General features: G+C 49.5%; 1 protein-coding gene across 1 annotated transcript in view; it reads right to left on the reverse strand.

Moving 5' to 3' along the window:
• The window catches only part of WDFY3 (WD repeat and FYVE domain containing 3), a 284,440-nt gene that overhangs the window by 47,915 nt on the left and 209,395 nt on the right, over window positions 1-27,130 (reverse strand). Inside the window, 11 exon segments of the mRNA XM_055139598.1 lie at window positions 524-577; window positions 7,867-8,094; window positions 10,410-10,487; window positions 11,388-11,545; window positions 14,037-14,219; window positions 16,116-16,225; window positions 18,057-18,286; window positions 19,242-19,402; window positions 20,597-20,696; window positions 24,458-24,691; window positions 26,501-26,680. Of these exon segments, the coding sequence (XP_054995573.1) occupies window positions 524-577; window positions 7,867-8,094; window positions 10,410-10,487; window positions 11,388-11,545; window positions 14,037-14,219; window positions 16,116-16,225; window positions 18,057-18,286; window positions 19,242-19,402; window positions 20,597-20,696; window positions 24,458-24,691; window positions 26,501-26,680 (1,716 nt within the window).

Genomic DNA, 27,130 nt, shown 5'->3' on the forward strand with positions numbered 1-27,130 from the left:
ATTCCTGGCTCTGCGCTCAGGAATTACTCCTGGCGGTGCTCAGGGGACCCTATGGGATGCCGGGGATTGAACCCAGGTTGGCCTCGTGCAAGGTTGTCCTATTGCTCTGGCCTTAAATTATATTTAAAAAAGTGACCATATACTGTTTCTATTGAAAGAAACATAAAATGAAGGGAACAAAAGGGAAAAAGGGAATGGCTTGCTTTCTCCATGTTCAGAGCTCGGAATCTTGAAGAATTTACCCAGTAACTGCACGTGTCAGGATGCCCATAACTAGCGTGCATGGGAACGGTTAGCTGGCGAGACACGTTTTACAGGAACAGGAAACGGTGCTGTTAGTGATCAGTGACCCCACCCCAGAACACAGCCAAAGACGAGAAGAAGGGCCCCAGCGAGAGCAAACCAACTCTGAAACTCTAAGGAATGGAGAGAGGGAGAGAGAGCGAGCACTGGATGTCAATTGTTTTAGTTGTCTAGTCTACCATGCACTACTTGGCATTCTTTCAGGTCACCTGTGTTTTACCTTTTGAGGAATGATATCATCAGTGGTCTCGGGCTGTTTACTTGGGATCTCAGACTGAAAACAGGGCATCAATTATAGACACATCAAAAACCAAACCAACAAAACCACACGCGCACAAATAACTTCCTTGAGAATTCTATGAAACGTGGAGAAAAAAAAAAAAACCAACATAATTTTTTTCCTATTGTCTCACCACTTGAGATTATTTTCTCAATGATCAAAAGTAGTTTAAAATAAAACTGCCAGAACGTCCAAGGCCACAGAACAAACGTAATCACAGAGACAAAAATTCAGTGCCCTGGTGATTACTGGACAGCTCTTTGTACGGACTGAAAGGGAAAACTGCCGTCTGGGCGAGAGAACTGACCACGGCCGCTGTCACTGTGATCCCCATCGGTGCTGACACAGGGGCAAGGATCCAAGGATTCCCACAGTACCGCACGACAGAACCTCTGCTCCTGAGAGGAAGGGCTGCTTCCTTCATACTGTCTCAGCTCCTCCGCCGAGAAAGCTGGGAAGCAGAAGGCAGATTCTAAACCTGACTTTTTAGAGTACTTTTTTTTTTTTTTGCTTTTTGGGTCACACCCGGCAATGCACAGGGGTCATTCCTGGCTCATGCACTCAGGAATTACCTCTGGCGGTGCTCAGGGGACCCTATGAGATGCTGGGATTCGAACCTGGGTCGGCCGTGTGCAAGGCAAACTCCCTACCCGCTGTGCTATCACTCCAGCCCCATTTTTAGAGTCCTTTTTAAGGAACCAGGGAGCTGCTTTGTATTTTGTTCATAGGACAAACTTGTGGTCCAAAAGCACGGATTCTGTTGTGCTAGAGTGTGGGGCTGATGCATCTCGCTCCGGACAGTGATGTGCCAAGAACCATGTCCAATTTCACTCTGTCCTCCTGACAGTGAGTATACCTTCTTGTGTCTTCCTCCAGGCAAAACACGCCGATCAGTGTTTACTTCCCAACACGAAACAAATACTCGACTTTTAAATGATCACAGTTTTGGTCAAACCTTACAGTCAAGCATCTTTAATATATACGTGCATGCATTTTCTTTAGGGTTTGTGTTACCTGACTTTATTTTACCTGTGTTGAAACTCACTAAATGGTGCATGGAACATTTGTGTATTTCAATATATGTAAAATTCACAGCAATAACAATCACAAATACTAAACTCTAATTATAGGTAGGCATGTGGAAGCATTGAGGGGTAAGAGGGTATTGACTCTGCAACTTTTTCTTTTCTTTTTGCTTTTTGGGTCACACCCGGCAATGCACAGGGCTTACTCCTGGCCCTGCACTCAGGAATTACTCCTGAAGGTGCTCAGGGGACCATATGGGATGCTGGAATTCAAACCCGGGTTGGCCGCGTGCAAGACAAACACCCTACCTGCTGTGCTATTGCTCAGCCCCTCCAATTTTTTCTTAAGCTCACATATAAATAAATATATGTATACACACACACACACACACACACACACACACACACACAGAGGACTTGTGATAAGCCAGTGCCGCAGAGTGGCACCCTTACACTGCCACACCCAACTCTGATGTCCACGTCTTCCTGACCACAGACAGTGGGTCAGACATGGGCCAGCCCTGCATGTTATTTGCAACACACAGTACAGGGCTGGTTTCAGATTTACTCAAGGACCTATTATTTTCCTTCCTTAAGGTACAGAATTCTACGTAAGGATCCAGGCTAGAAGAATAACTTTAGTATTACAGCTCTCTTTTATTTAAAAAGATGTGTAACTAAACTGTTACTATGCTTTATGTGAAAATAAAATACATTTAAAAAAAAGTCAGAAATTTAAAAAAAATCATAATTTTTACTTCAACATTTGTACAGTGCTAGCAATGAAATTTGCTGGGTGGGAGGCTTTTTCCCTGAGCCCTTCGGCATCTATATATTATATATATTCACATGGAGGATGGGCTCAAGAAAGACCCAGAGACAAAGGGCACTTCTGAGTGGGCATTTCCCCTTGTACCTTGTACCCTAAGCAGACAATATTCAACGATCTCAGAATAAACAGTGAGGACTTTACCTCAGAGAAATCTGCAAAGAATTGTAAATCATTTTGAGACTGTTTTCCTTTGAAGGTAATGGGACGACAGAATAAAACCTTGATTGTGGCATATGGGACTTTTTCGGGGTGCAGCCACAGCGGGCAGGGCTGGGGGCCTGCATGGTGGCCAGGGACGGACCCGCTGGCTGTGCAGGGCAGAGCCCACTACACACTGTCCTACTGCTCCGGCTCCAGGACCCAACCTCTCTCTGCAGACAACAATTAGTATAAATTGTGAACTTTATTAGAATAATTTTACTTAGCAAATTTCAAGGCTTTTAAGCATGGCAAATGAAATACTGATACATTTTGTAGAAACATTAAAATATAGATTAAATTAAAATATTTGAAATTAATGTTTATCAAACTGCCAATTTATACAAAAGTATCAAATTACCAATTTAATATGAAAGTATTATTAAATAATCAATAAAAAATCAATTAAAATATAAAAATATTAAGTTAAAAACAGAAGAGGTAACTTATTTTTATGCCATTATAAAATTCTTAAGGTATTATATATTACATGTCATTGTAAAATAATTTAGACTATGCGATAGCACAGTGGTTGGGCTTTTACCTTTCACGCAGTCAACCCGAGTTCGATTCTCCGCCACTCTCCTAGAGCTCGGCAAGCTACCAAGAGTACGGAGCCCGCACGGCAGAGCCTGGCAAGCTACCCGTGCGTACTGGATAAGCCAAAAACAGTAACAATAAGTCTCTCAATGAGAGACGTTACTGGTGCCCACTCGAACAAATTGATGAGCAACGGGATGACAGTGACAGTGATATTTTGCTAGCATATAGGAAATATATACCTTAGTATGGCCAAAGAGATAAAACCTTAATGACTAAATAATTAGAGGGGCTGAAGTGATAGCACAGCAGGTAGGGAATTTGCCTTGCATGTAGTTGACCCGGGTTTGATCTGGGTGTCCCAAGCACACCAGGAGTGATTCCTGAATGCAGAGGCAGGATACTCAGCATTGCTGGGTGTGTCCCCCAAATAAAAAGAAACAAAGGGAAGAAATAACCACACAATTTCTTTTTTTTTTTTTTTTTTTTTTGCTTTTTGGGTCTCACCCAGCGATGCTCAGGGGTTACTCCTGGCTCTGCATTCAGGAATTACTCCTGGCGGTGCTCGGGGGACCACATGGGATGCCGGGGATCGAACCCGGGTCGGCCGCGTGCAAGGCAAACGCCCTACCCGCTGTGCTATCGCTCCGGCCCCTAACCACACAATTTCTAACATCAAAGATCTTAAAATGAGAATTATCCTCATTGCATTCTTCCAGCTGAAGTTACAGGACGGATAACCTGAACAATACATACTTTTAAAGTCTTTTGAATTTAATTTTCTTCTCCTTAGTATAGTCAAAGAGCAAATCATTTGCCGTGGCTCCAGGAAAAAAAAGACTCTTTTATCTCCCAAGACGCTTCCAAAGCAAGTTCCAGGTCAGCACAGACCTGCTACCTGGCTGAAAGCACAAACTGTGCCGATAAACAAAGCTGCACGGGGGTCACAGCGTGACCCTGGGGGAGACGGGGTGTGTGTGTGGGGAACCTCTAAATCCAGGAGGCTGCACCTGACAGTTTATCCAGACAGTGGGGGGCTGAACAGTGTCGTCTAACCCCCAAGGTGCAGAAACAACTTTGTGCTCCGTAGAATCTGGCTGTAGCCTCTTTTAGGAGAGGAGAAAAAAAATCACAGTTTCAGAAATTTTCTATAAAATGCTGATCAGGAAGCCAAGGATAAAATACGCAACTGAGAAAGAGTGGCGCCTTCCCTCGGCACTCACTGCGTCCTAGGTACCCCGGCACCGTTCAGGAGACAAAACCAGTGGTTGGTTTGTGTCTGGGAGAAATTCGCACCACAGAGATCACGGCATGAAAGCGGGCAACACGGCTGTCTCTTGTCTGGGGCTACGGTTCCCTCCGGTGGCAAGCTGAAGCCACGGGCAGCTGCAACCGGGTCCCCTTCATGTCCTCAGGGTCTAGTCCTCATCTGTGGCGCTGGGGTCGTGTGGGCTGTGCCACGGGGCGGTCACCAGGCGCAAAGGAAACTTCCCGGACCTCGAGGAAGACTTCCTCTCCCACGCTGACGTCATGCCACAAGTCAGTGAGACAGCGGATGGGACGAGAGTTTGTAATTTTCTAGGCTGTCAACACTGCCAGACTGCAAATTCCACAAAATGAAAGTGACCATTTGAGGGGCTGGAGAGATAGCACAGCGGGGAGGGCGTTTGCCTTGCACGCAGCCAACCCGGGTTCGATTCCCAGCATCCCATAGGGTCCCCTGAGCACCGCCAGGGGTAATTCCTGAGTGCAGAGCCAGGAGTAACCCCTGTGCATCGCCAGGTGTGACCCAAAAAGAAAAAAAAAGTAACCATTTGAGGGCATTTCAAAGGATCTTGAAAGAATAAACCAAAATAACTATTCAGAAGTGATTAAGCTTGACTTGCGCATGAACTAGGCCTCTGACAGGCCCGAACGTTCCCGGGCGTGCTGCCTCCTTTGTCTGTGCGGTGCCTTTTCTGGTCAGAGTGCCTCCAACATTTGCTGACTGTCTTGTATTTTCCAATATGTAGCCCATCTGTTACAAAATAATTCCCACACGGTGCATACTGATTTCTGAGAGGGTCTGTTCAGGTTTCATAGGCTGGTGAACGCCTCTGTTTCAGGTCAAATGTTAATGAAACTAAGATTGCAAATTTGAATTCTGAATACATCTCTCAAACTCATGAAGGAGCTAAAATTGGCATTTGTAAAACAGAAGATGCGATTATGCAGGAGAAAAGGAATAAATAAGATAAAAACTATTAGGGCCTATATATAACTCAAGGAGCAATGCCCAGTTAAATAAAAAAAAGTGAGCCAGTCACATGAGTGCATACTAATCTTATATTTTGGTATTCTTGAATTACTTTACTTTAATTTAATTTAATTTAAGTGGACTCAGCAGGAGTCTCATCAAATAGTCACTGCCTTGACTTCTCAGTTATCAAGAAGAAAACATGAAGGATTAGAAGTGTTTCACTGGTTTGCTCTGATGCAGGTAGGTGCTAGTGAAAGGCTAGAAAAACATGGACAAATTAATATATTTTCCCCACACTGTGCCAGTGTTCAAGATTACAGGGCTTTAAATGACAACTCTTCTAAGTCTGGCCTTTTCGACAGACTTGGGCAGCTTTGAGCAAAGCGGGCTTGAGCGAGCTGCCTCCAAAGTCCCAATGATGTAACAAAGGGCAGAAGAGCTGCACTGCACACGGCACCAGGCCGAGGGGAGGGCGGGAGAGCCAGAGAAGCGGAGTTTGGGTTCTGCAGAGAGCAAATGAACAGCCTGGAACAAGCGAAGCTGCTGGTACTTCGAGATCTGAACTGCTCATTAGAAGACGCAGGGCCGGTGGCTCCTGCTGATCTTAGTTTCTTTAATTATGGAACGCAACATCAAGAAAAACAAAAGCACCGTTCTGAAATGGAATTACGGGTAGATAAGCTACAAGGAAACTTCTACGCTGGCTGCATTTTATGACCTCTTGGGCTCTGAGAGCCTAATTAGCAAACACCCAAGAAGAACACATCCAAAGTGAGTTTAGTGGATGAGTCTTCCTAGCATCGTCTAAGTGGGCACAGCTGTAGACCCCGATTTTACTTCCAAATAGTGAAACAAAGGGGGCAGGACCCAACGTACAATCCATTCTTTTCTGTCCTTTCTGTCACTACCTTTCCAGGGACAGCTGGGCATGACGGCCAGACTCTTGGAGAGGAAGGAATCGTGAATCTGTTTCTCTAGACGATCCTTCTAAAAAGGCTTAAGACTGAATTAAAGACAACTGGAATGACATGGAAGGCATGAAAATGTTATGCTTATAAAAAAGGAGTATGCATACACGTGTGTGCACATACACTACGACACACGTTGCCATAAAAATCAGGGACTCAAATGTCTGGTATGTTTCTCAGTATTCACACATGGCTACAGAATGCATCAAGGGGTAAAGTCTGAACTGAGCTGTGGTATAAATGGAAAACAGACATTCTGAATAGTGAACAGCAACAACCCCACAAGGATAAAATACTCGATAGCTCTTTGTTACATGAATCTACATGGGAATGGTGGGGTGAGATGGCTTGTCTGTGAGATCCCCTTTGGTCCCCGCAGCTGTGACTCTACAAAAGGGTAAATTCTAAGGACGGCCGCCCTCTTCCTCTTGGAGGCAAAGGATGAGAGTCAAACACTGAGGAACTGATGTAGCATGCAGCAGCGTCAAAGAAAACGACCAGCGCTAAATTCATCCGACGTTATAAGCTTGTGTTCTGTCGACTTAAATGTCTAGTGACTTTGTTTTGTAAATGCAAAGACCTGAGCTTCTGAATCATTATCATCTCAGGCGAAGTATTTTTCTCATCTCATGCCAAAATCTCAATCAAGGCTTTGGGATGGGTAACTTAACCGAGTTTAAAAGGATGTGAAGAGCTCGTGTTATTTATTTATTTTTTGGTGGGTCACACCTGGTGATGCACAGAGGTCACTCCTGGCTCATGCACTCAGGAATTACCCCTGGCGGTACTCAAGGGACCATATGGGATGCTGGAATTTGAACCCGGGTCGGCAGCGTGCAAACGCCCTACCCGCTGTGCTATCACTCCAGCCCCGAGCTCGTGTTATTTTAAAGCTGTGGCCTCAGTATTTAAATCCAAATGTAAAGACACGCCCGTTACTCCTGGTACTCTCTGCCCGCTAAGTGCACAGACTCACATTGTGGGGGCTGGAGTGATAGCACAGTGGGTAGGGCGTTTGCCTTGCATGCAGCCGACCCGGGTTCGAATCCCAGCATCCCATATGGTCCCCTGAGCACCGGCAGGGGTGATTCCTGAGTGCATGAGCCAGGAGCGAGCCCTGTGCATCGCCGGGTGTGACCCCAAAAGAAAAAAAAAAAGACTCACATTGTGTATATGTTGTGCCAGCCCGAATTATATGCGTTACTACGCTTTTCACTAACCTAATCTTCCTGACAGCTTTTCAGGTGAAACTTCTTTCCCCCCCATTAGCTAAAAGCCAACAGGAGACTGGAGACCCCAGGGAAGGGCAGAGGGAGGCACTGCCCAGCGTCCCCTGCTAAAGGGGTGGGTGGCGTCCGCTTCAGGCGGTTTACCCACTTCCCTCAGCGAGGCCCTTCCGGGACGTGGCTCCTACGGCAGAAGGCCGACGAGGAAGCGGGGGAGCTCCCGGCGCCGACCCGAGTTCCCGCCCGCGTACTCACCGCCACGTTCGCCTCCTGCTCTGCTTCCGGCACGTAGGGGTAATGGTTGTAGAACATGTCGTTGCGCACCATCTTCTTCCGCATCCTGCAGGGCCCTTCGGTCATCTCCAGCATCCACTTGTCCAGGTGGGAGCCGATGGGGGGCCCCCAGAGCCCGCGCTCGCGCAGCAGCTCGTACTCGATCTGGCACCACTCCTCCGTCACGTACTTGAGGGCGTTCTGCTGGCGCTGCGGGCGGGAGGTGCAGGTGAGGCTCAGGCAGGAGTAGGAGGGAAGGGGGGCGCCAGGACGCCGAACACCAAGCGGGGGTCTGGGGACAAAGCTCACCCCTCCTCTGAGATGGCACTTTTTGGGTCACACCCGGCAGTGCACAGGGGTTACTCCTGGCTCTGCACTCAGGAATTACTCCTGGTGGTGCTCAGGGGACCATATGGGATGCTGGGAATCGAACCCGGGTCGGCCGCATGCAAGGCAAACGCCCTACCCGCTGTGCTATCGCTCCAGCCCTGACATTGACTTATTTATGGCGCAAGTGAGCTGGTGATCTGGGGCGAGGACGGGCTTTCTGTCACTTGCCAGGTGATCACTGAGCTTCAGGGAAAGGCCACGATACCCGTAGGGTGGCATGTGCAGAGAGAGGAGCAAAGAGATGGTCTCGCTCTGAGCAGCAAAGACAGAATCTCGCTTAGAGAAACGCCTCAGGTGGCTAGTGTGGGTCAGTAGTCACGTGGCTACGCGGACAGGGATGACTCCCGTTTTCACCCCTACACAGTCACTAGGGCACAGGGAAGAGAACGTGCGGGAACCGAGATCCAGGAGACTCCGCCAACACACTGGACTCGGGAACATTTCCGAAGACCGTAGGTAAACACAAACATGCCGCTCTAGGAGGAGCGTGGCATTCATGCAGAACAGGGCGGGGGGGGGAAGAAAGGACGTCAAGAAAAGAAAGACTATTTTTAAGTTGGTTTTGGGAGAGAGCCAAACAAATATACTTAAGCGGAATTGACGATGTGGAGGAACATCCACTGACAAATGCCAAGATGTCTAACATTTCCACAGTAGATGATTCTAAGTAAGAGCCAGTGATTCAGAGGCTGCAAGTCGACAACATAAATCTAAGAATAATTAGCTAACAGCATTGCATCAGAATAGAACTTACAAGCTCCCGAGGGGCTGGGGGCCGGGGGCGGGGGTGACGGGGCAGAGGAGGGAAGGCCCTTCGTTATGTAGCTATGAAGGATTCTGTGATTGTAAAATGGGTTGCCAAAGAGGCAGTGCAGTGCACAGGGCACATGCCTTCTATCCCTGGCACCCCCCTGGGCCCCCCCAGCACCACCGGGAGTGATCCCTAAGCCCAGAGCCAGGAGTAAGTCCTGAGTACCGAAGGGTATGGCCCCCCCCCACCAAAAGATAGTATCAAATTTTCACTCAGAAATCCTTGACATGGGGCTGGAGTGATAGCACAGCGGGGAGGGCGTTTGCCTTGCAGGCGGCTGACCCGGGTTCGATTCTTACCATCCCATATGGTCCCCTGAGCACCGCCAGGGGTAATTCCTGAGTGCATGAGCCAGGAGTAACCCCTGAACATTGCTGGGTATGACCCAAAAAGAAAAAAAAAAACAAAAAAACCAGAAATCCTAGACAGACCTCCTTATTTTCAGAAGGAAAATACTTAAGGCAAGTTGCTATCCAATGATGAATTTGTCTATAATTTTTCGCTGGATTTATTTTTTAACTAAGATAAAATAACCCTTGAAAAAATAACTATTTTAGGGGCCAAAGAAAAAACACAGTGGGGAGGGCGCCGTCTGACCCAGGGTCTATCCCTGGCACCCTTCTGACCCCCAAGCCCACCAGGAGTGATCCCTGAGTATCGAGCCAGGGGTGAGCCCCGGGTCGAGCCAGGTATGGCCCCAACCCAAAGAGCAACCACACAAACAACACCCCTCTGACCCCTGAGACTTTTATCTTTGCTTTCTTAGATTTTTAAGAAACTTTATAGCAAATATCTTCACCATTTCCTCATTAATCCTGCGAGACAGGAATCTCTCTAGTATTTAAAAAGCACTTCCCTGTCTGTCTTAATTTAGGGACAGTAATGTCCGGTGTGTCAGTGTGTCAGTCAGAGGAAATCTGCTGACTTGATTTTTTTTGTTGTTGTTGCCTTTAAATGTAGTTTTTCTGGGGGCAACATAGCACAGCGGGTAGGGCGTTTGCCTTGCACGTGGCCAACCCACGTTCAATTCCCAGCATCCCATATGGTCCCCTGAGCACCGCCAGGAGTGATTTCTGAGTGCAGAGCCAGGAGCAACCCCTGTGCATCAGGTGTGACCCCAAAGGCAAAAAAAAAAAAATGTAGTTTTTCTATAGAAAACTCCATTTTTTTTCTAAATTAAGCCAGAGGGACAAGTGGTTGCTGGCAAGGGCACCATTAACCCATGATATAATTCATTTATTCTGAAAACGGGAAGGAAGATCAAAGGAAGAAAGAGAGGTCTTTCCCACCCGCAGAATTCCGGACTCGCCATTACAATTCTCACCTCTTGGTACTCCTTGTACTGTGTGTCCACTAGGTCTCGGACAACAGCGATGTGTGTGAACATCCACTGGGAGATCTCCTGCAAAGCGCGGGAAAGACTCTTAGTGCGTCAGGAGTTCCCTGGGGAGCAATGAGCAGCCGGACACCGCACAGCAGTATCCGGCGCAGGACTATGGTATGAACCGAAGTATGCGATGACAGCCGAGAGCACCAGGAAGGTGTGGTGTCCAGACACAACAGAACACGCTGCAGCGGCCAGGCAGGACGGAGCCTGCAGTTTGCTGTGACCGCTAGAGGACTGACATGGAGTGAAGAGAGAAGGACACGCAGCAGGTGACCTCTCTTCTCTCGGACACGCAGAGAAACAGATGAGAGAGCAGCAAGGCGTTAGCGGGGGACCTATATCACCCGGCCCCAGAGTACCAGAAGGACGAGGACAGCAGTAGTTTGCAGGTTAGTATTATTAAAAGTTCTGAAAACTGGAAACGTTATTTGTAATCTAACCACATGTCAACATGTCTACGTGAAATAGCATCTAATATCCACTTCTGGAATGGGCGTAAAGATACAACAAATACTTCTAATTGTATTTGTTTTTCGAAGTAGAATAATTATAATTTTACTCCAAGGAAATTCACTTAAGAGAGACATAAGGGGGAAGGGAGCAAGGGAGAGAGGGAGGGAGAGAGGGAGGGAGAGGAGGAGGGAGAGAGGGAGAAAAGGAGAAAGGGAGGGCGGGAGGGAGGGAGGGAGGAGGAAGAAGAAGGGGTGATGTGTCCAAGAGAGGACACAGGCTTCTCCAGAATGGAAAAAATCCAACTCTTTTCATACAGTTTTATCATGTCACATTGGAAGAATACGGAAAGAAAACTCATTAGTTTAAAGCACTAATGCAGGGAAGTTGCCCTTCGCATCCTGGGCTTGTGCGCACTCCACCTATAACACACAAACCAACCGGGAGGCCCGTGTCCCCGCGCACCTGTGTGGAGAGGCTGTGCTTGTGCAGCCCGCTGTCCTTCCGGTTCCTCCGCGACCCCGTTAACTTGGAGAGGCCGAACCCGCTGCTGACCCGGGACAATTTGGATTGAGTGGTGGGCACTAAGGCTTCTCCTCGACTTATGCATTTCTTCTCATGGGCTAGGAAACAGAAAAGAGACGTTTTACGGTTCCTCCGTGGGTTGGTCTTTCCATAGTTACAGCACGGTTTGCATCGCGGTTACAGAGTGTCCCGCATCTATCAAAGCGGGCACACGTGAAGGACATTCCCTTCGGTACTCGAAACTGACGGCTCACACAGAGAGCCACCTAGGTGCGCGGGAGTTCCGCTTCCACCCGGCTCCAAGGCAGCTCTGTGATAACAGGCAAATCCATTTTCACTGCAACCAGTTTCTACAGTAATAGCAATTCGCAAGGCCCCTCTCTGAAACCTTTGGTGCTGCACATACTTTCTTTTTTAAAAAGTGTTTTCATGAAAGTGTGTGTGTTACTGGTGCTGAAATGTAACATGCCTAAAACTCTGGTATCAATCATTTTGTAAATCACTTTTTTAATAAAAACATGAAAAAAAAAGCATTTGTGTCAGAATGTTCATGAAACCCCATCACTGACATTATTGTAAAATGGGAAATCATGGTGACTAAATTATAAAAAATGTGTGTGTGTGTGTGTGTGTAGATGGAAAACTAACTTGGTGCCTCCCACATGGGAGGCAAATGCTCTACCACCGAGCCCCATTCCCAGCCCCTAGAATGTTCTAGTTTCTTTTTTCTATTTTTTTTTTGCTTTTTGGGTCACACCCACCGATGCTCAGGGGTCACTCCTGGCTCTGCACTCAGGAATTAACTCCTGGCGGGGGACCATGTGGGATGCCGAGGACAGAACCTGGGTCGTCTGTGTGCAGGGCAAACGCCCTACCCGTTGTGCTATCACTCTAGCCCCAAGAATGTTCTAGTTTCTCATAAACACGGTATTTAGGCCAACAATATGGCTCAAAGGAGCGGGGCGCACACCCTGCGGGTGGGAAGGCCGTGTTTGCCTGACATCTCGCGCCCTCTAGCCCGGCCGGGAGTGGCTCCTGGGCACCACACCAGCACCTCGGGGTGAGGCACCCACAAAAACACATAAGCAGAAAAGCTGAGATGGGGAGGAGAGAGAGCACCGGGGCTAAGGCCCCTGCCGTTCACGGAGCTGACCTCTATCCTCATTACACACAGTCTTCCAAATACCACATATGTGATCTTCCAAGCCCCACCGTGAGTGAGCCCTGAGCACAGTGCCGGGAAAAAGCTGGGAGCACTGCGGGTGTGACCCACCCCAAAAGCAATAAATAGATTCAAAGGCAACATGGCACATAAACTGTGTATTAGATGAGTCACCCGAGGGTCTTGGACATGCTTCCCAGGGCAGATACTACCAGACTCTAGGGATCCCTGGGAGGATTTGGGGCGAAGGGGGCAGTACTATTACCCTTAAGTGAAACTGAGGGCGCTTCCTTAGAGAAGGTACATTTCCAGGGGAATGTTATTTTTTTCTGGAAAAAAAAATAAAAGGTGGTAGCCCCAGAAGGCGGGAAGACTAGTCTAAGGGAGTAAACACACAGGTATTTTTTAGGTAAAATGTCTTAATGTTCATACCAAATAAAGGCAGGTTTTGCTACAAAGTGAGTTTTGGTACTGAAATAATAAAAATAACGCTGATGGTTTAAAAACTGTTTTCGTTGTGGACTGGGATGAGGCTCATGGCAGCCTGTATTCTGCCTGTGTATGAGATGTCGAGCTCAGTCCCCAGTACTATAAAGCAAGACATCCCACAGACTGGGACAAGGGAGGGTGTTTGCCTTGCACGCGGCCGACCTGGGTTCAATCCCGGCAACCCATCGGGTCCCCAGAGCACCGCCAGGAATAACCCCTGCGTGCAGAGCCAGAACTCACCCCTGGTCATCGCCGGGTGTGACCAAAAAAAAAAAAAATCCCCTAAAAAGAAAAATGCACCTGATGCACCCGTGTTGGAGCCTGACCAGAAGCAGGAGGAAGTTCCGGGGACGCTGCCTTGCAAACAGGGCCGTGTCCCAGCTGCAGACAGCTCGGAGCTCTGAGAGAACTGGGCTGGAGTCAGCATGTCCCAGTGCAGCCGCTTTCTGTTACAGATGGACTGGGCTATGGTTGGATGAGCGTTAAACACATACCTTACTGGGCTATTGTGCAGAGCTGGCATAGATTTTGCTGTGGAATATACGGGAAGTGGGATTAAAGATTTACCAGGGCGCCTGACTGATTTCCTCAGGAACTTTGTGCGTCATGACGCTACCAGATAATATGACTTCAAGGTGTTTTGATCTTACGTATTTGGATCTTATGTATGCTGGATGTGTTTTGATCTTACGTATTTTGACCTTATGTACTCTGAGGCATGCTGGATGTGTGGATCGTTCAACCCAATAAAAAGGGGCTGCAAAGGCCAGTCAGTGCCAAATGCCCGAGTGAGCGGTGGCCCTCCGTGCCTCAGCATCCCACATGCCTTGCTTATCTCTGCGCCCCTGACCCATCACGCGATCCAGAACCAACACAGCCGCACAGGACAGCCACGAATGGGCCTGTCGGTGGGCAGGATGCCGGGGAGGTCTCCGTACCCAGATGGTTCTGCCAGCACTTCAGACCCGCTTCCTCAATGAGCGGCTTGGCGATGGCGATATCCACGTGGCCCCTGTCGTTCACGGGCAGCGTGACCCGGAAGAGCTCCTCCAAGGCCTGCTTCTTACTGTGGATCAGCTCAGTCCAGACCCTGTTGACGGCTTTCATGAGAAGCTGCCGCCCTAGAAAATGAAGAGGAAATGGTTGGGATCCCAGTCACACAGGGCAGTGGTCCTGCCCGCCCCTCCCCGCCATGTTTCATATCAACAGATTTTAATTATTGAACTCAGTGGTCAAAAATGCTTTATGTTAAGTTTTGCTCAGTTAAAAAAAATGATCCTGAAAACCGAAACTCTGCATTTGGAAACTTAGAAAAAAGATTTTCTTTGTGTGTGCAAAACTGAACATTACATGCATATTTCACTAACTATTCTTTATATTCTTTACTATTCTTTATATTCTTTGTAAAAATTTGCCCTTCATTACAAAGAAAATTCTAGGTCTGATTGTTTATGTTAAGATTAAAAAATTAATTTGTTTTTGTTCATATGAATTACAAATAAATGTGGTGGCAATACCATTAGTTCTCAGAAAGTGACAGTATGTTTTACTTTTTATGTAATAAATATTTTGTCTATAATCAAAAATAAAGATTAAAAAATTAAGTTAGTTGTTCTGGAGTATTTTGCCGAAGGAAAGAAGTATTTGTTTAGGAAAGAACGTTTATTCTTAAAACCCAAGTTGCTCTGCACGCCCTGCTAGCGTCTGGCTCTGGCCCCAGGTCAGTGTTCTCTGAAAGCTGAATGGACACTGGAATCACCTGAACAAACCGCAAATGCCATTGTCACGGTTCCGGGCTGGCCCAAGATCATGCTGTCTTGGAATGCAGGAAAATAGTGGGCATGGTGAAGGCTGCCCGGGCGATGCGACTAAGAGAGCAAGCTGCGACGCTCTGACTACCCAGCAGATCAGTACTCGTGACAGCGATACGAGGGCCTGGAACACGAGTTTTCTGGACTCTGTCTGCACTGTCGAAGCACTGTTCATCGATTTGCTCGGGCGGGCACCAGTAACGTCTCCACTGTGAGACTTGTTGTTACTGTGTTTGGCATATCGAATACGCCACGGGGAGCTTGCCAGGCTCTGCCGTGCAGTCGGGATACTCTTGGTAGCTTGCTGGGCTCTCCGAGAGGGACAGAGGAATCGAACCCGGGTTGGCTGCATGCAAGGCAAATGCCCTACTCGCTGTACTATTGCTCCAGTCCTACCCCTAGAATTTCTATTCAGCAGGTCTGACGAGGGCTGGAAAGTCGGCCTTTGGACCAAGGCCCCCAGTACCGCTCACGCTCCAGTCTGAGCACCTTGCTTTGAGAACCAATGCTCTGAATACTTCAGTTCCTCCTGGGGTATGTGTGTGTGGGATGGTGGGCAGGGAGGGAGGGGAGACAATAATCTATCCGACCTATGTCTAGAATTCAAGAGAGTTTGGGAAAAAGAGAGAGAACAAATGCATGCTTCAATGAATGAAAGCTGAGTGCTGGGTTTCCACTGAACAAGATCTTAAACAGAATGACCACATCCTCCTGCTGAGGAAATAAACAGGGCTGGGATGATGCCATCTCTCTCAGCAAACAATGGGCAACCAGGGGGAAAAAGTCCCTAAGACTCTGAAACACAATGCTTGCAAAGTCAGTGGGAAAATTAAATTTAAGAGAGAGAATGAAAGAGAATTAAAGTGGCACTATTTGCCTGACGGTGACTCCCCCGAGTCCCCCTGAGGCGGTCTCTATAGTAAAGGATGGGTCAGGAGCTGCACTGTTGCCTGTTCAAATGCAGACATGCTGTCTGCTGAGTGGCCGTAAGAGCTGCCAATCACGGGCAAACATCGAGTGTCTTCCCCTTTCTCTGAGGAGACAGCTGGGAAGGAGGCAATGTGGGTGAAGGGAGATTTCAGTGTATGCACAGGAGCGCCCCCTGCTGGGAAATAACTTTATTTATTTATTTATTTATTTATTTATTTATTTATTTTAAATGGACATAAGCGAGAGAAAAGGGCAAAGCACAGTCAAGGCGATTACCTTCACTAATATCTTGGCTGTAACCTCCGTCCGGCTCGATGTCAGAAGGGATCATAATGTGCCAAGTGGTCATGCGGGCCTCTGCTTCCAGTCCAAACCCGTCCACGTTGCTGAAAAATCCATCGGGTTACATGAAAGTCCAGCCTCAGGCTGGAAATCGCAAGACTGAGGCGCAATCCCCTGCACAGACAAGGGCACGCTGACGCCTTCGCGAAGCTTCAGAACTGGCAGACGGACAACCAATAGATGCATCTGACTCTAAACTAAACTTCTGGCTTACGACAAAAATGCCATTTTAAAGAGGAAGGTGGACGGGCTCACCAGTCCGCCTGTTGGAATGGGATTCAACCCTCAGAGGGAGCCGAGCAACTTGGCGCTATCTTTCCAATCACAGTTGGTACTGGGCACTGAGCACTGCTGAGATTCCACCGGAGACCCTGCCCACCCCGGCCTGGGGCTCCGGCGGGAGGGGAATGCGTGCAGTCTCCTAGGTGTCACTAGTTTCATTTTGGGGGTGGGGGTGGGTTATGGGTCACACCAGGTGGTGCTTGGGGGCTCCCCGTCTAGTCTGTGTTCAGGGGACTATGTGGTGCTAGGGATCAAACCAAGGCACCCTGCATGCCTTTCTACTCAGCCCCCTTTTTAGTTTTTTTTAAAAATTTTTTAATTGAATCACCATGAGATCCAGTTACAAAGCTTTCATGCTTGAGTTTCAGTCATACAATGATCGAACACCCATCCCTCCACCAGTGCACATTCCCCACCACCAATGTGCCCGGTATCCCGCCATCCTCACCTCACCCCATGGCAGACAACTTCTGTCTCTACTTTGGGGCATTATGGTTTGCAACACAGACACTGAGAGGCTGTCACGTTTGGTCCTTTATCTACTCTCAGCACACACCTCCCGTCCCCAGCAATCCCTCCAACCATCACTGACTTAGTGATCCCTCCTCTATCCCAGCTGCCTTCTCCCCCAGCTCATGAGGCAGGCTGCCAACTATGGGGCAATCTTCCTGGCCCTTGTCTCTACTGTCCTTGGGTGTCCGTCTCATGTGATGTCTACTCAGCCCTTTGCACTGTGTCCAGGCAGTCACATGAGTGCTCTTCCCTCTGGCATCTCACGCCCCCTCTTGGGTGGCTTCATCTCCTCCCGCACCAGGTCCCAGTGGCAAGTCAGCAGACGTCCGTGCCCTGGGGTCAGGGCCTTTTCTAGCCGGCACCTGTAGGCCTGACCGGCCCAAGGGGCCTCCCTCGTCCCTCCCGGCCATGGGCAGCCAACGGGGATGCGAAAGGCTCTCTGTTGCGCATGCTCCACCACAATTCCTGTTCAGTGCCTGGCAGTTTGTAAATTTTAAAAGTGCCAAGGGGAAGCGATAGCACAGTGGGTAGGGTGTTTGTCTTGCACGCGGCTGACCAGGGTTCGATTTCCCAGCATCCCATATGGTCGCCTGAGCTCTGCCAGGGGTAATTCCTGAGTGCAGAGCCAGGAGTAACCCCTGTGCATCGCCGGGTGTGACCGCCCCAGCCAAAAGAAAAAGAAGTGCCAAGGGGAGTGATCCTTAAAGACATTCAGAGATAAGAAAAAAAAATTTCACAGCAAAAATGGAAAAATCAGGGTTTAACTTTTGCATAAAGATTTAAATAATGGGACTAGAGCAAAAATATAGTGCGCAAGGTGCTTGCCTTGCACATGTGGCTGACCTGGGTTTGATCCCTGGCATCACATATGGACGCCCAAGTTGGCTGGGAGTGATTCCTGAGTGCAGAGCCAGGCGTAACCCTTGAGCACTGTTGGGTGTGGTCCAACAACAAACAAACAACAAAAAAGATTTAAATTAAACCGAAATGAAAGGAAAAAAGACATGGGACCGTCACAGAAGCAGAACAGGCTGGCTTAGGTGGAACCTCCCGCGGGTACCGGGGACGGCGAGAACTCACCTTCCAACGTGAAGATTAATCAAGCAGTGCGCCAGGCAGCTAATGAACTCCTGGTCGTGGTTGCCAGGGCCCAGGATCAAGTTCCTGTTCACCGTGAGGGCCCTGAGGGAGTCCAGGAGAGCGACCTGCTGGGGCACCGTCTTGTGTGCCCGGGAGAACTGGTACAAGATGGTCCTATTGAGGCAGTGGTAAACCGCGTCCAGTGACAGCCCCTGCGATCTTCTTTTCGACTGCAGGTAGGAAAGCACGAGTTAGGTGAGAGCAACACACACACAAGGACCCGCTCAGCGTTCACGCAGGCATCTTCGCCGGCTCTCTTAGGAGCCAGACGCCTCGCTGGGCACCGAGGCGCTAAGCGAAAAGCGGTGAGACGCTGGTCACACGGCGTCTGTGAAGATGAAAGGGGCTTGCTCCAAAGCACTGGAGGATGAAAACCCCTAATAGGTTAGTAAGAAGTTCCTGTTGCCTTTTTAATTTTATTCCCTTAATTAGGGACTGTGCTCTCAGGCTGAAACACGAGTATATCTCGAAAAATTCCTTGGCAAAAGTCAAAACAAAGAACAAAGAACAGCCCGCCTGCACTCTACAGAGTAACACAACGCAGGGATGGGACCTTCGATTTTCTGCACTATAGGCTGAGTAAGATTCATCGGTCCATAAAGTATGCCGAGTCACACAAACAGCCTGTTGGGTTTTGTCTGTTTGTGTGTTTCGGGACCACACCAGGGCACACGAGTGGGGAAAGGGAGTGTGGGTGGGGGGTCTGCAGGTCAGCACCTTCACTCACTTTCAACAAGCTTCACTTTCACTCTGTTAACATTGGCTAAGGCATGAATCTTATGTAGATTTCCAACCATTTATAACACTTTCACACTATCACTGTTGTCCCATTGTTCATTGATCTACTTGAGCGGGCACCAGTAATGTCTCCATTGTGAGACTTGTTGCTACTATTTTTGGCATATCGAATAAGACACAGGGAGCTTGCCAGGCTCTGCCATGCGGGCGAGATACTCTCGCCAGGCTCTCCCAGAGGGGTGGAGAAATCGAACCCGGGTCGGCTGCGTGCAAGGCAAATGCCCTGCCCGCTGTGCTATAACACTCTAGGCAAAGTTTTTCACTTTAGCCAAAGTTTTTCAACAGCAAAACACATACTCTACACAACGAAGAGTGGAGATGGATTACCTGTGCGATTAGCTGAATGATAAAATCTATGAGAAGCTTCGATTCCTTGTTGAACATGCCTTGCCAAAGCTTGTCCACCACACGTTGCGTGAAATAAAACACGTTGTTCACCAGCACCTGGTAGCTCCCTCCGCTGGTGATCGGCAGAGACGCGTCTTCCCCTGCGTCCGAGCGGGGAAACAGAGCAGCCTGAGGAACTGCATCTCCACCAGCACGAGACCAACCCCTCAGACCACCGGGCGGCGGGAAAATGAGTTTAGGAATAAACCACGAACTCGAGTATGACTTGAAGAAAAGGTGGTAAGAAAACACCACGTTGGAAGAAATCATTTCCGCAGGGTAGCTGCATTAAGACCGAGTCCTTTTATTACCTCTGAAGGTAATAAAAGAACTTTTATTACTTGTCTCTTACGAGCAGTTCTCGAGATCTCAGGGAAAGCTATGTACAAGCTGAAAGAAGCCAAACTTTATTTTTTATTCTTTTATTTTTTTTGCTTTTTTGGGTCACACCCGGCTGTGCACAGGGGTTCCTCCTGGCTCTGCACTCAGGAATTACCCCTAGCAGTGCTCAGGGGACCATATGGGATGCTGGGAATTGAACCCGGGTCGGCCGCGTGCAAGGCAAATGCCCTACCCGCTGTGCTATCGCTCCAGCCCCGCCAAACTTCATTTCTGAGTATACCTTTGGAGACACTGGAGTCCAGGGGCGGGAAAGAGCAGCACGAGAACTGCAGTAAGCGTTTTGGTGCTCCTACCCCTCTAGCCCCATCACCAGCAGCCGGTACTCTTAGGCCCGTCTCCTGGAAGCCCGCTATATCACATCACCTGAAGACGGATCCCTGGAGCCTCTCCTGACTGAGAAGCCCCCCCCCCCAGCTCCTCCTCTGTAACCCGAGAGCCTCCACCAGCCCACCCACCGCCAGGAGCCTAATTCTGAACAACTCCACCAGCCAAAATTCAGCGCTCTGTGACATCAGCCAGGTAGCACGACTGATCACAAGGGTGGAAAGTCAAAGTCAGACCTAATCCTGTAATTTCAGAGCGCACGTTTGTAAGCTGAGACAGCACTAAAGATTTCTCAGTAAATTTACTGCTTTGTGGTTCTTCAAGGGCCCCCTCCCCCACACCCCTTCTATCATCTTCCTGCCACTCCGGAGAGTCCAGCTGTACACAAGCCCAGAAATGCTTCCTGTTGTGGATGCTTTCCCCCAGGTTCAAAGGAAAGATCAGGGCGAGCCTTTTCCTCATCACACACAAGAAAAGAGGCGAAGTTTAAAAGGAGATACACCGGTGAATTTCCACAGCAGGACAGTGACCAGAGGTACTTTGAGAAGGCAAAAATTAAGAAATATTACCCAATAACACATCAGCTGCGAGCAAGTGGTCCATCACGCTGTCCAAAATGTAGGTCTGGAATTCCTTTTGCTGAGTTCTTGTAGATCTCTCAGGGGAAGCCTAATTGATAAAATTTAGAAACAGAACCGACAAAACAAAGATAAGGGTTCAACCACAGATACAGTTAAAAAGCTTACTGGTAAATATAAAATATAAGAAATGGCACATATGCTTCTACACCTCTTATTTTTGTTGCTGTTGTTTGTTTTGGGGGCCACACTCGGCAGTACTCAGGGGTGACCCCCGGCTCTGCACTCAGGAGTCACTACTGGTGGGCTTGGGCCACCATCTGGGACGCTGGGGATCGAACCCCGGTCAGCTGTGTGCAAGCCCAGCACCTCACCTGCGACCCTCTTACTCCAGAATTTTTAAAAAGCTGAATGACTGTAGCAAAGGTAAAAACATATCTATTGAATTCATTCCTCAAAAATCAGTATTCTAAACATTGCTAAATAATAATACCTGATAAGCCATTATTAAGCCTCATTTCCAAAATGAAATCTGGAAGTTTATAATGAGATAGAGAAGATAAATTATAAAGCCAAAAATCAAACACAAAAGCTCCAGTAATCAAGCACTAGTCATCAGAGGGTAAACCCGGACGGGCCAGAGACAATGCAACGGTCTGACACGGGCTCTATGGGTGAGGGCCTGGCTCCACCCGTGGCACTGAATGGTCCCTGTGCAGTGTCTGGAGCAACCTCTGAGCACTGACTCCTGAGCAGTCGCTGAAGACAACCAGGAAAGATCCCCCCCCAAAAAGCATCAAAAACTAATGAAGCATTGGGCCAGAGTGATAGCACAGCGGGGAGGGCATTTGCCTTGCACGCGGCTGACCCAGGTTCAATCCCCAGCATCCCATATGGTCCCCCGAGCACCACCAGGAGTGAGTCCTGAGCGCAGAGCCAGAAGTAACCTCTGAGCATCACCCTGTGTGACCCAAAAACCAAAACAACAACAACAGTAAGACCCCCCCAAAACTAATGAAACACAAAATTCGTTTGTGAGTGCCTTAGGTTCGAGGAAGAAGAAACATTCCACACTGCTTCAGTGCCCGTCAGAAGCCTGCAGGAGTGCCGCAAGGCTGTTTTTCTGGAACTGCTTCCTGGGGAATGTGTTCTCGGTGCTTTCATACCCAGGACAATGAACATCCTCAGCCGCAGTGGCCTGAATCATGACCTCGCACAATACGGAAATGACTTAGATAAAAGGTCAGGGCCCCAAGTTAAGTAACCATTCCCAGAGGCATTACTATTGGTGACTAGGGAATGTAGGTGAGTGTTAGGAAGACCCTTTTGTTATTTAAACCTGTCACTGTATCACTGTCACCCAGCTGTTCATCCATTTACTCGAGCGGGCACCAGTAATGTCTCTATTCCTCCCAGCCCTGAGATCTTAGCACCTCTCCTTACTCGTTTTTCCCAATGACTGGAGGCTCTTCAGGGTGAGGGGAATGAGACCTATCGTTCCTACTTTTGGCATATCGAATACGCCACGGGGAGCTCGCCAGGCTCTGCCCGTGTGGGCGGGATACTCTTGGTAGCTTGCGGGGCTCTCTGAGAGGTGTTTAAACTCATGCCTGTAATTTTATCTGGCTTTTGAAGATTTCAACAAACTGAAATAAAGTTGCTTTTTCAAAAGACAGCTATGTGTTTGTTTGTCGGGGGTGTCGAGGGGGGAAGCCAGGCACACGGGAGCAATCGTACAATGGGTAGGACACTTGCCTTGCATGCGGCGAACCTGTTTGATCCCTGCCAGGAGTAATTCCTTAGCACAGAGCCTGAGTGACCCCTAAACCTTGTCGCGTGTGACCCCAAAGAAAACAACAAACATTTCTATGTTTTACACATGGGTGTAACACTAGTGCCTGAGCCTGAAGCCCGACCTCTCCCCCACACAGGCCCGGGGCACCACTCGCAGCTGTGACTCAGAACACGGCTGTGCGTTTAACACTCGGATCTGATCCACTAGGGAAAAGCTTTTCCCTCTCCTTTCCACGGTGGGCCAGCCACAGATTTTCAAGGCGCATGCATGCCAGCAGAGGGAGCAGCCTCAGGGAGGGACGCCGTGACCCGGCCGACTGACACCAGCAAATAATGCACTCGACTGCTTGGCCCTGAGCTTGGGTTTTCTCTCAGACTTTCCTAACTGCTCATGGGGCGTTGCGGGACGCCCGTTTTTCGAGGGAAAAGCAAAGCAAAGGCCTGCTGGCTCCTGGGTCGGCTCAAACGCATCATTTACCAGGACAGGCAAGTCCCAAGGACTAACTGTGACCCCTCCCACCACGCTTTAGGAGGCTAGCCCCACCTGTGGGCATGCAGGCCACGGCCGACACAGCCCACAGGGGAACCTAAGTGCGGGAGACCGTATGAGTTTGCTAATACTATTATTGTACGATCTTACTTGCTTTGGGGGCCATACCCAGCAGTGCTTATTCCCGACTCCCTTCTGGGCGAGATCACTTCTGGCGGGGCTCTGGGGATGATTCAGGTTAGCCACGAACAAGGCAAGTGCTGGACTATTTTTTTTTTTTTTTTGCTTTTTGGGTCACACCCAGCAATGCACAAGGGTCACTCCTGGCTCATGCACTCAGGAATCACCCCTGGTGGTGCTCAGGGGACCATATGGGATGCTGGGATTTGAACCCGGGTCGGCCTCGCACAAGGCAAACACCCTACCCACTGTGCTATCACTCCAGCCCCCCTATTTATTTCTTTAGCCCTGAAATTGTCCGTCGAAACCACCTCATCTGAGAGTTTGTTTGAGCAACCCTGGCTAACTAAGACAGCAGGCCCCCTCTCTGTCTGCTACCCAGCCTGACGTCCCTCACTCAGCACCCACTCTGCCCGCCACCCCTCAGGGCTGGCACGATGGTACCTCAGCAGTCTGCAAGAGGGGACAGACGCAGAGGGAAGCTGAGGAGATGAGGTGATGCGGATGTAAATATCCAGGGAAGGGGCCGGAGCGACAGTACTGCAGGGAGGGTGTCTGCCTTACCCGGGCATCCCAGAAGGGCCCCTGAGCATCACCAGGAGTAATTCCTAAGTGCAGGGCCAGGAACCCCTGAGCATCGCTGGGTGTGACCCAAAAAGCAAAAATAAATACTATGATTAAAAAATATATATATACACACACCCAGGGAAGGAGCTGACTCCCCGAGGCTCACAGGCCCAATCCAGGCTGTTCCCGTGTGCCTATGGAATCTCTGATTAGTGTCCACGGCTACTGTCTAGCTAAACGGTGGATCTGAGTATTTGCACCAGACTGTAGAACTCACAAAGATTATATTTATTGTTTATTCCTTAACAGAAAGCATTGGTCAACTCCTGTCTGAAGGGTAATGGACATTTTTGGTGGCAGAAGAGAAACAAATTCCAAAGTCCAAAGCACACCTGAGACGGGAAGGAAAATATCCGCGGGAGCCAGAGGAGAGCCACCGGGCAAGTGCGTGTTTGACACAGGTGCCGACACTCACCCTCAGTACCACACGGGCTCCCACATACCATCTGGTTAAATAAGAAGTCCCAGCGCCTTTTCAGTGTAGAAGAATCAGAAATCTGCCAGAGCGACAGCACAGCGGGTAGGGGGATTTCCTTGCATGTGGCTGACCCGGGTTCGATCCCCAGCATCCCATATGGTCCCTGAGCTCTGCCAGGAGTAATTCCTGAGTGCAGAGCCAGGAGTGACCCCTGAGCATCGCAGGGTGTGCCCCAAACAAATAAACAAAGAAGTCAGAAAAGTATAGGACATAAAACACGCTTGGCTCTTAATGCCCCACGAAAGCTACGCGCAGAGACGTCGGCACTTTTCTTTGCGTTTACCTCCAACAAGAGATCAATCAGCGGCGTCTGTTTGCTGGCGGGGGTGAGGCAGAGGTTGTCTATTATTAGGACCCGCATGAAGTCAAACACGAACTTTTTAGCCGGGTGATTGGTCAGGTAGGTCTTGGTGCCCACGTTGCAGTACTCGGACTGGCTTCTGTTCATTCCCGAATCTGCAGCGAAGGCTTTAAACTCCTCCGCCGGAGATCCCACTTCGTCATCAAGGTCCGTGACCTGGGAAAGGCAGGGGAGCCCGGCTAGTCACATCCACATTGATCTGACGTGTCTTACTTCCGTCAAATCCAAACAGTAGCACCGACAGATTTCCCCTTTAGCGCTGACCTCCTATTAAAAGACTCTGTGCATTATTTCACCTTCTTTCACCTGACTCCTGCTTTCAAAGCGCTAACAGAGCACTGTTTCTCACGGTCCTGCCACACCTGCTCTTTAGAGATCTACCGTCTGGCCACTAATGACTTACCTGTGATAACAGTGGAAGAGAAACTGGGGACACCGATGGTGGGAAACGCACACTGTGAAGGGACGGGTGTTGGAACATTGTATGACTGAAACCCGAACATGATCAACTTTGTAACTGTGTATCTCACTGTAATTTGATTAACATAATAATAAATAATAATCACTGTCACTGTCATCTCGTTGCTCATCGATTTGTTCGAGCGGGCACCAGTAACGTCTCTCATTGAGAGACTTATTGTTACTGTTTTTTTGGCATATCCAATACGCACGGGTAGCTTGCCAGGCTCTGCCGCGCAGGCTCGATACTCTCGGTAGCTTGCCGGGCTCTCCGAGAGGGGCGGAGGAATCAAATTCGGGTCAGCCGCGTGAAAGGCGAACGCCCAACCGCTGTGCTATTGCTCCAGCCCGATAGCTAATAACAATAAAATAATAATAATAATAATGTATGAAATGCTTTTACATCTAACATACACTTACTGAGATGTCACATGTCAGAATTTTAGATAACCCTGCAGCAGTTAAGGGCTGATCTATTTTTGCAGGTCATGAAGAGCCCAACAAGGTCGGAGAGAGGTACAGGATTCAGGTGCTTCCCTTGCACTCAGCCAAGCGGGGTTTGACCCCTGGCACCACATATGGTCCCCGGAGACCTGTCAGGAGCGATCCCTGAGCACAGAGCCTGGAGGAAGCCCTGGGCACCAATGGGTTTGGCTCAAAAATGCAAAGAAAAAAATAAAAGCAACAAAGTAATTAGTGACAATTATGAATGAGCAGAAAAATAAAGATGAACTAGAAGATATATTATAAGATGATGCCTAGCAAAAAAAAAAAAAAGGCTAAAAAGGATTAAAAGTTTTTACCCAAAGTAGTGATTTTAAAGTCACAAAGCGAGCCAGGGCTGAGAGATACGCGTGCCCTTCCCTAAGTCCAGACGGGGACTTGGCACTTCACGCTGAACGTCTCCTGTGTACTCTCACGGCCTAAGAACGCTCTTTCAACTCAGGACAAGGTGTGAGAAAGAAAGCTGCAACCAAGCCCGGGCTGGACAAACACACAGAGGCATCACTTCTGAGGAACAACCAACTCCAATTATTGTACCTAATGATAGAGTGTAAAGATGGACTCCAGGACACGCCCAAACCCGGGAGGGAGTGGACCGGGGGGTAAGTCGTGACGGGATGGGGAGGCGAGCAGCTCCTGGGACAGGGAGAGTCCCTCAGCGGGGGGGGGGGGGGGGGTGCCCAGCACGGGGACACAGTGCCAGCCACCTGAGCAGAGCCGGGGGACAGTGAGTGGGCCGGACTCCAGGACACGGCAGAGCGGGAAGTAATGACATGATCATTGGGTCGGAAGCTTAGAAGACCAGACAGAGGGGAAAGAAAACTTTGCCGACTGTGGAAGTGGGCTACGTAGTTTCCTGTTATCCCCTGGTTTATCTGAACACTGGGGTTCACAGCGTTTGGGGCATTCGATGGATGTCCCAGTGCCAAACCCGCCAGCGGTGTGCCCCCCCCCCCACGCATGCCCCCTGGCAGTGCTGCCTTTCCTCCCCCTCCCCCTTACCATCTCTGAGTACGGGCGGATGTTGAAGGGGAAGACGGTGGCGGCCAGGGCGCACAGGAAGTCCGGGCTCATCCACATGGAGGCCAGGTCGGGCACGTTGTGGTACAGGTAGCGGAAGAACTGCATCAGCGTCACAGGGTACTCCCGGAGCCACGAGCCCTCCTCCTCCGACTGCCACGGCTGCCGGGGGCACCGAGAGAGCGGCGGTGAGCGAGGGGGCTCGGACGAGGCAGCGCCCGGGAAATGCTTCCACGCCCCAGCAGAGCTCGGGGCAGCGAGGCCGACGGCACAGCCCTCGAGGGGCCGGGGTGGTCGGGCTCGGGGTCAGGCCCCACCCGCGAGACCCACACAGTCTCCACCTCTAGTCCAGGTGACCCTGCCACCATCCCAGGCATACCGGGCGCTGTCGTGTCAGCGTCAGGGGTTCAGATGGAAACGGGGATGGACACTAGGCTGGGGCCATGGACAGCTGGTAAGGGTGTTGGTTTCGCGTGGGGCGGACCTGGGACGGGTTCCCGGCACCCCACATGCTCCCCTGAGCACTGCCAGGAGTGACCCACCCTCCCTCCCTTCCACCCTCCCTCCTTTCCTTCCTCCCTCCCTCCCTCCCTCCCTCCCTCCTTCCCTTCC

The sequence above is a fragment of the Sorex araneus genome, chromosome 5, assembly GCF_027595985.1.
Source record: "Sorex araneus isolate mSorAra2 chromosome 5, mSorAra2.pri, whole genome shotgun sequence".
Classification (NCBI taxonomy): domain Eukaryota; kingdom Metazoa; phylum Chordata; class Mammalia; order Eulipotyphla; family Soricidae; genus Sorex; species Sorex araneus.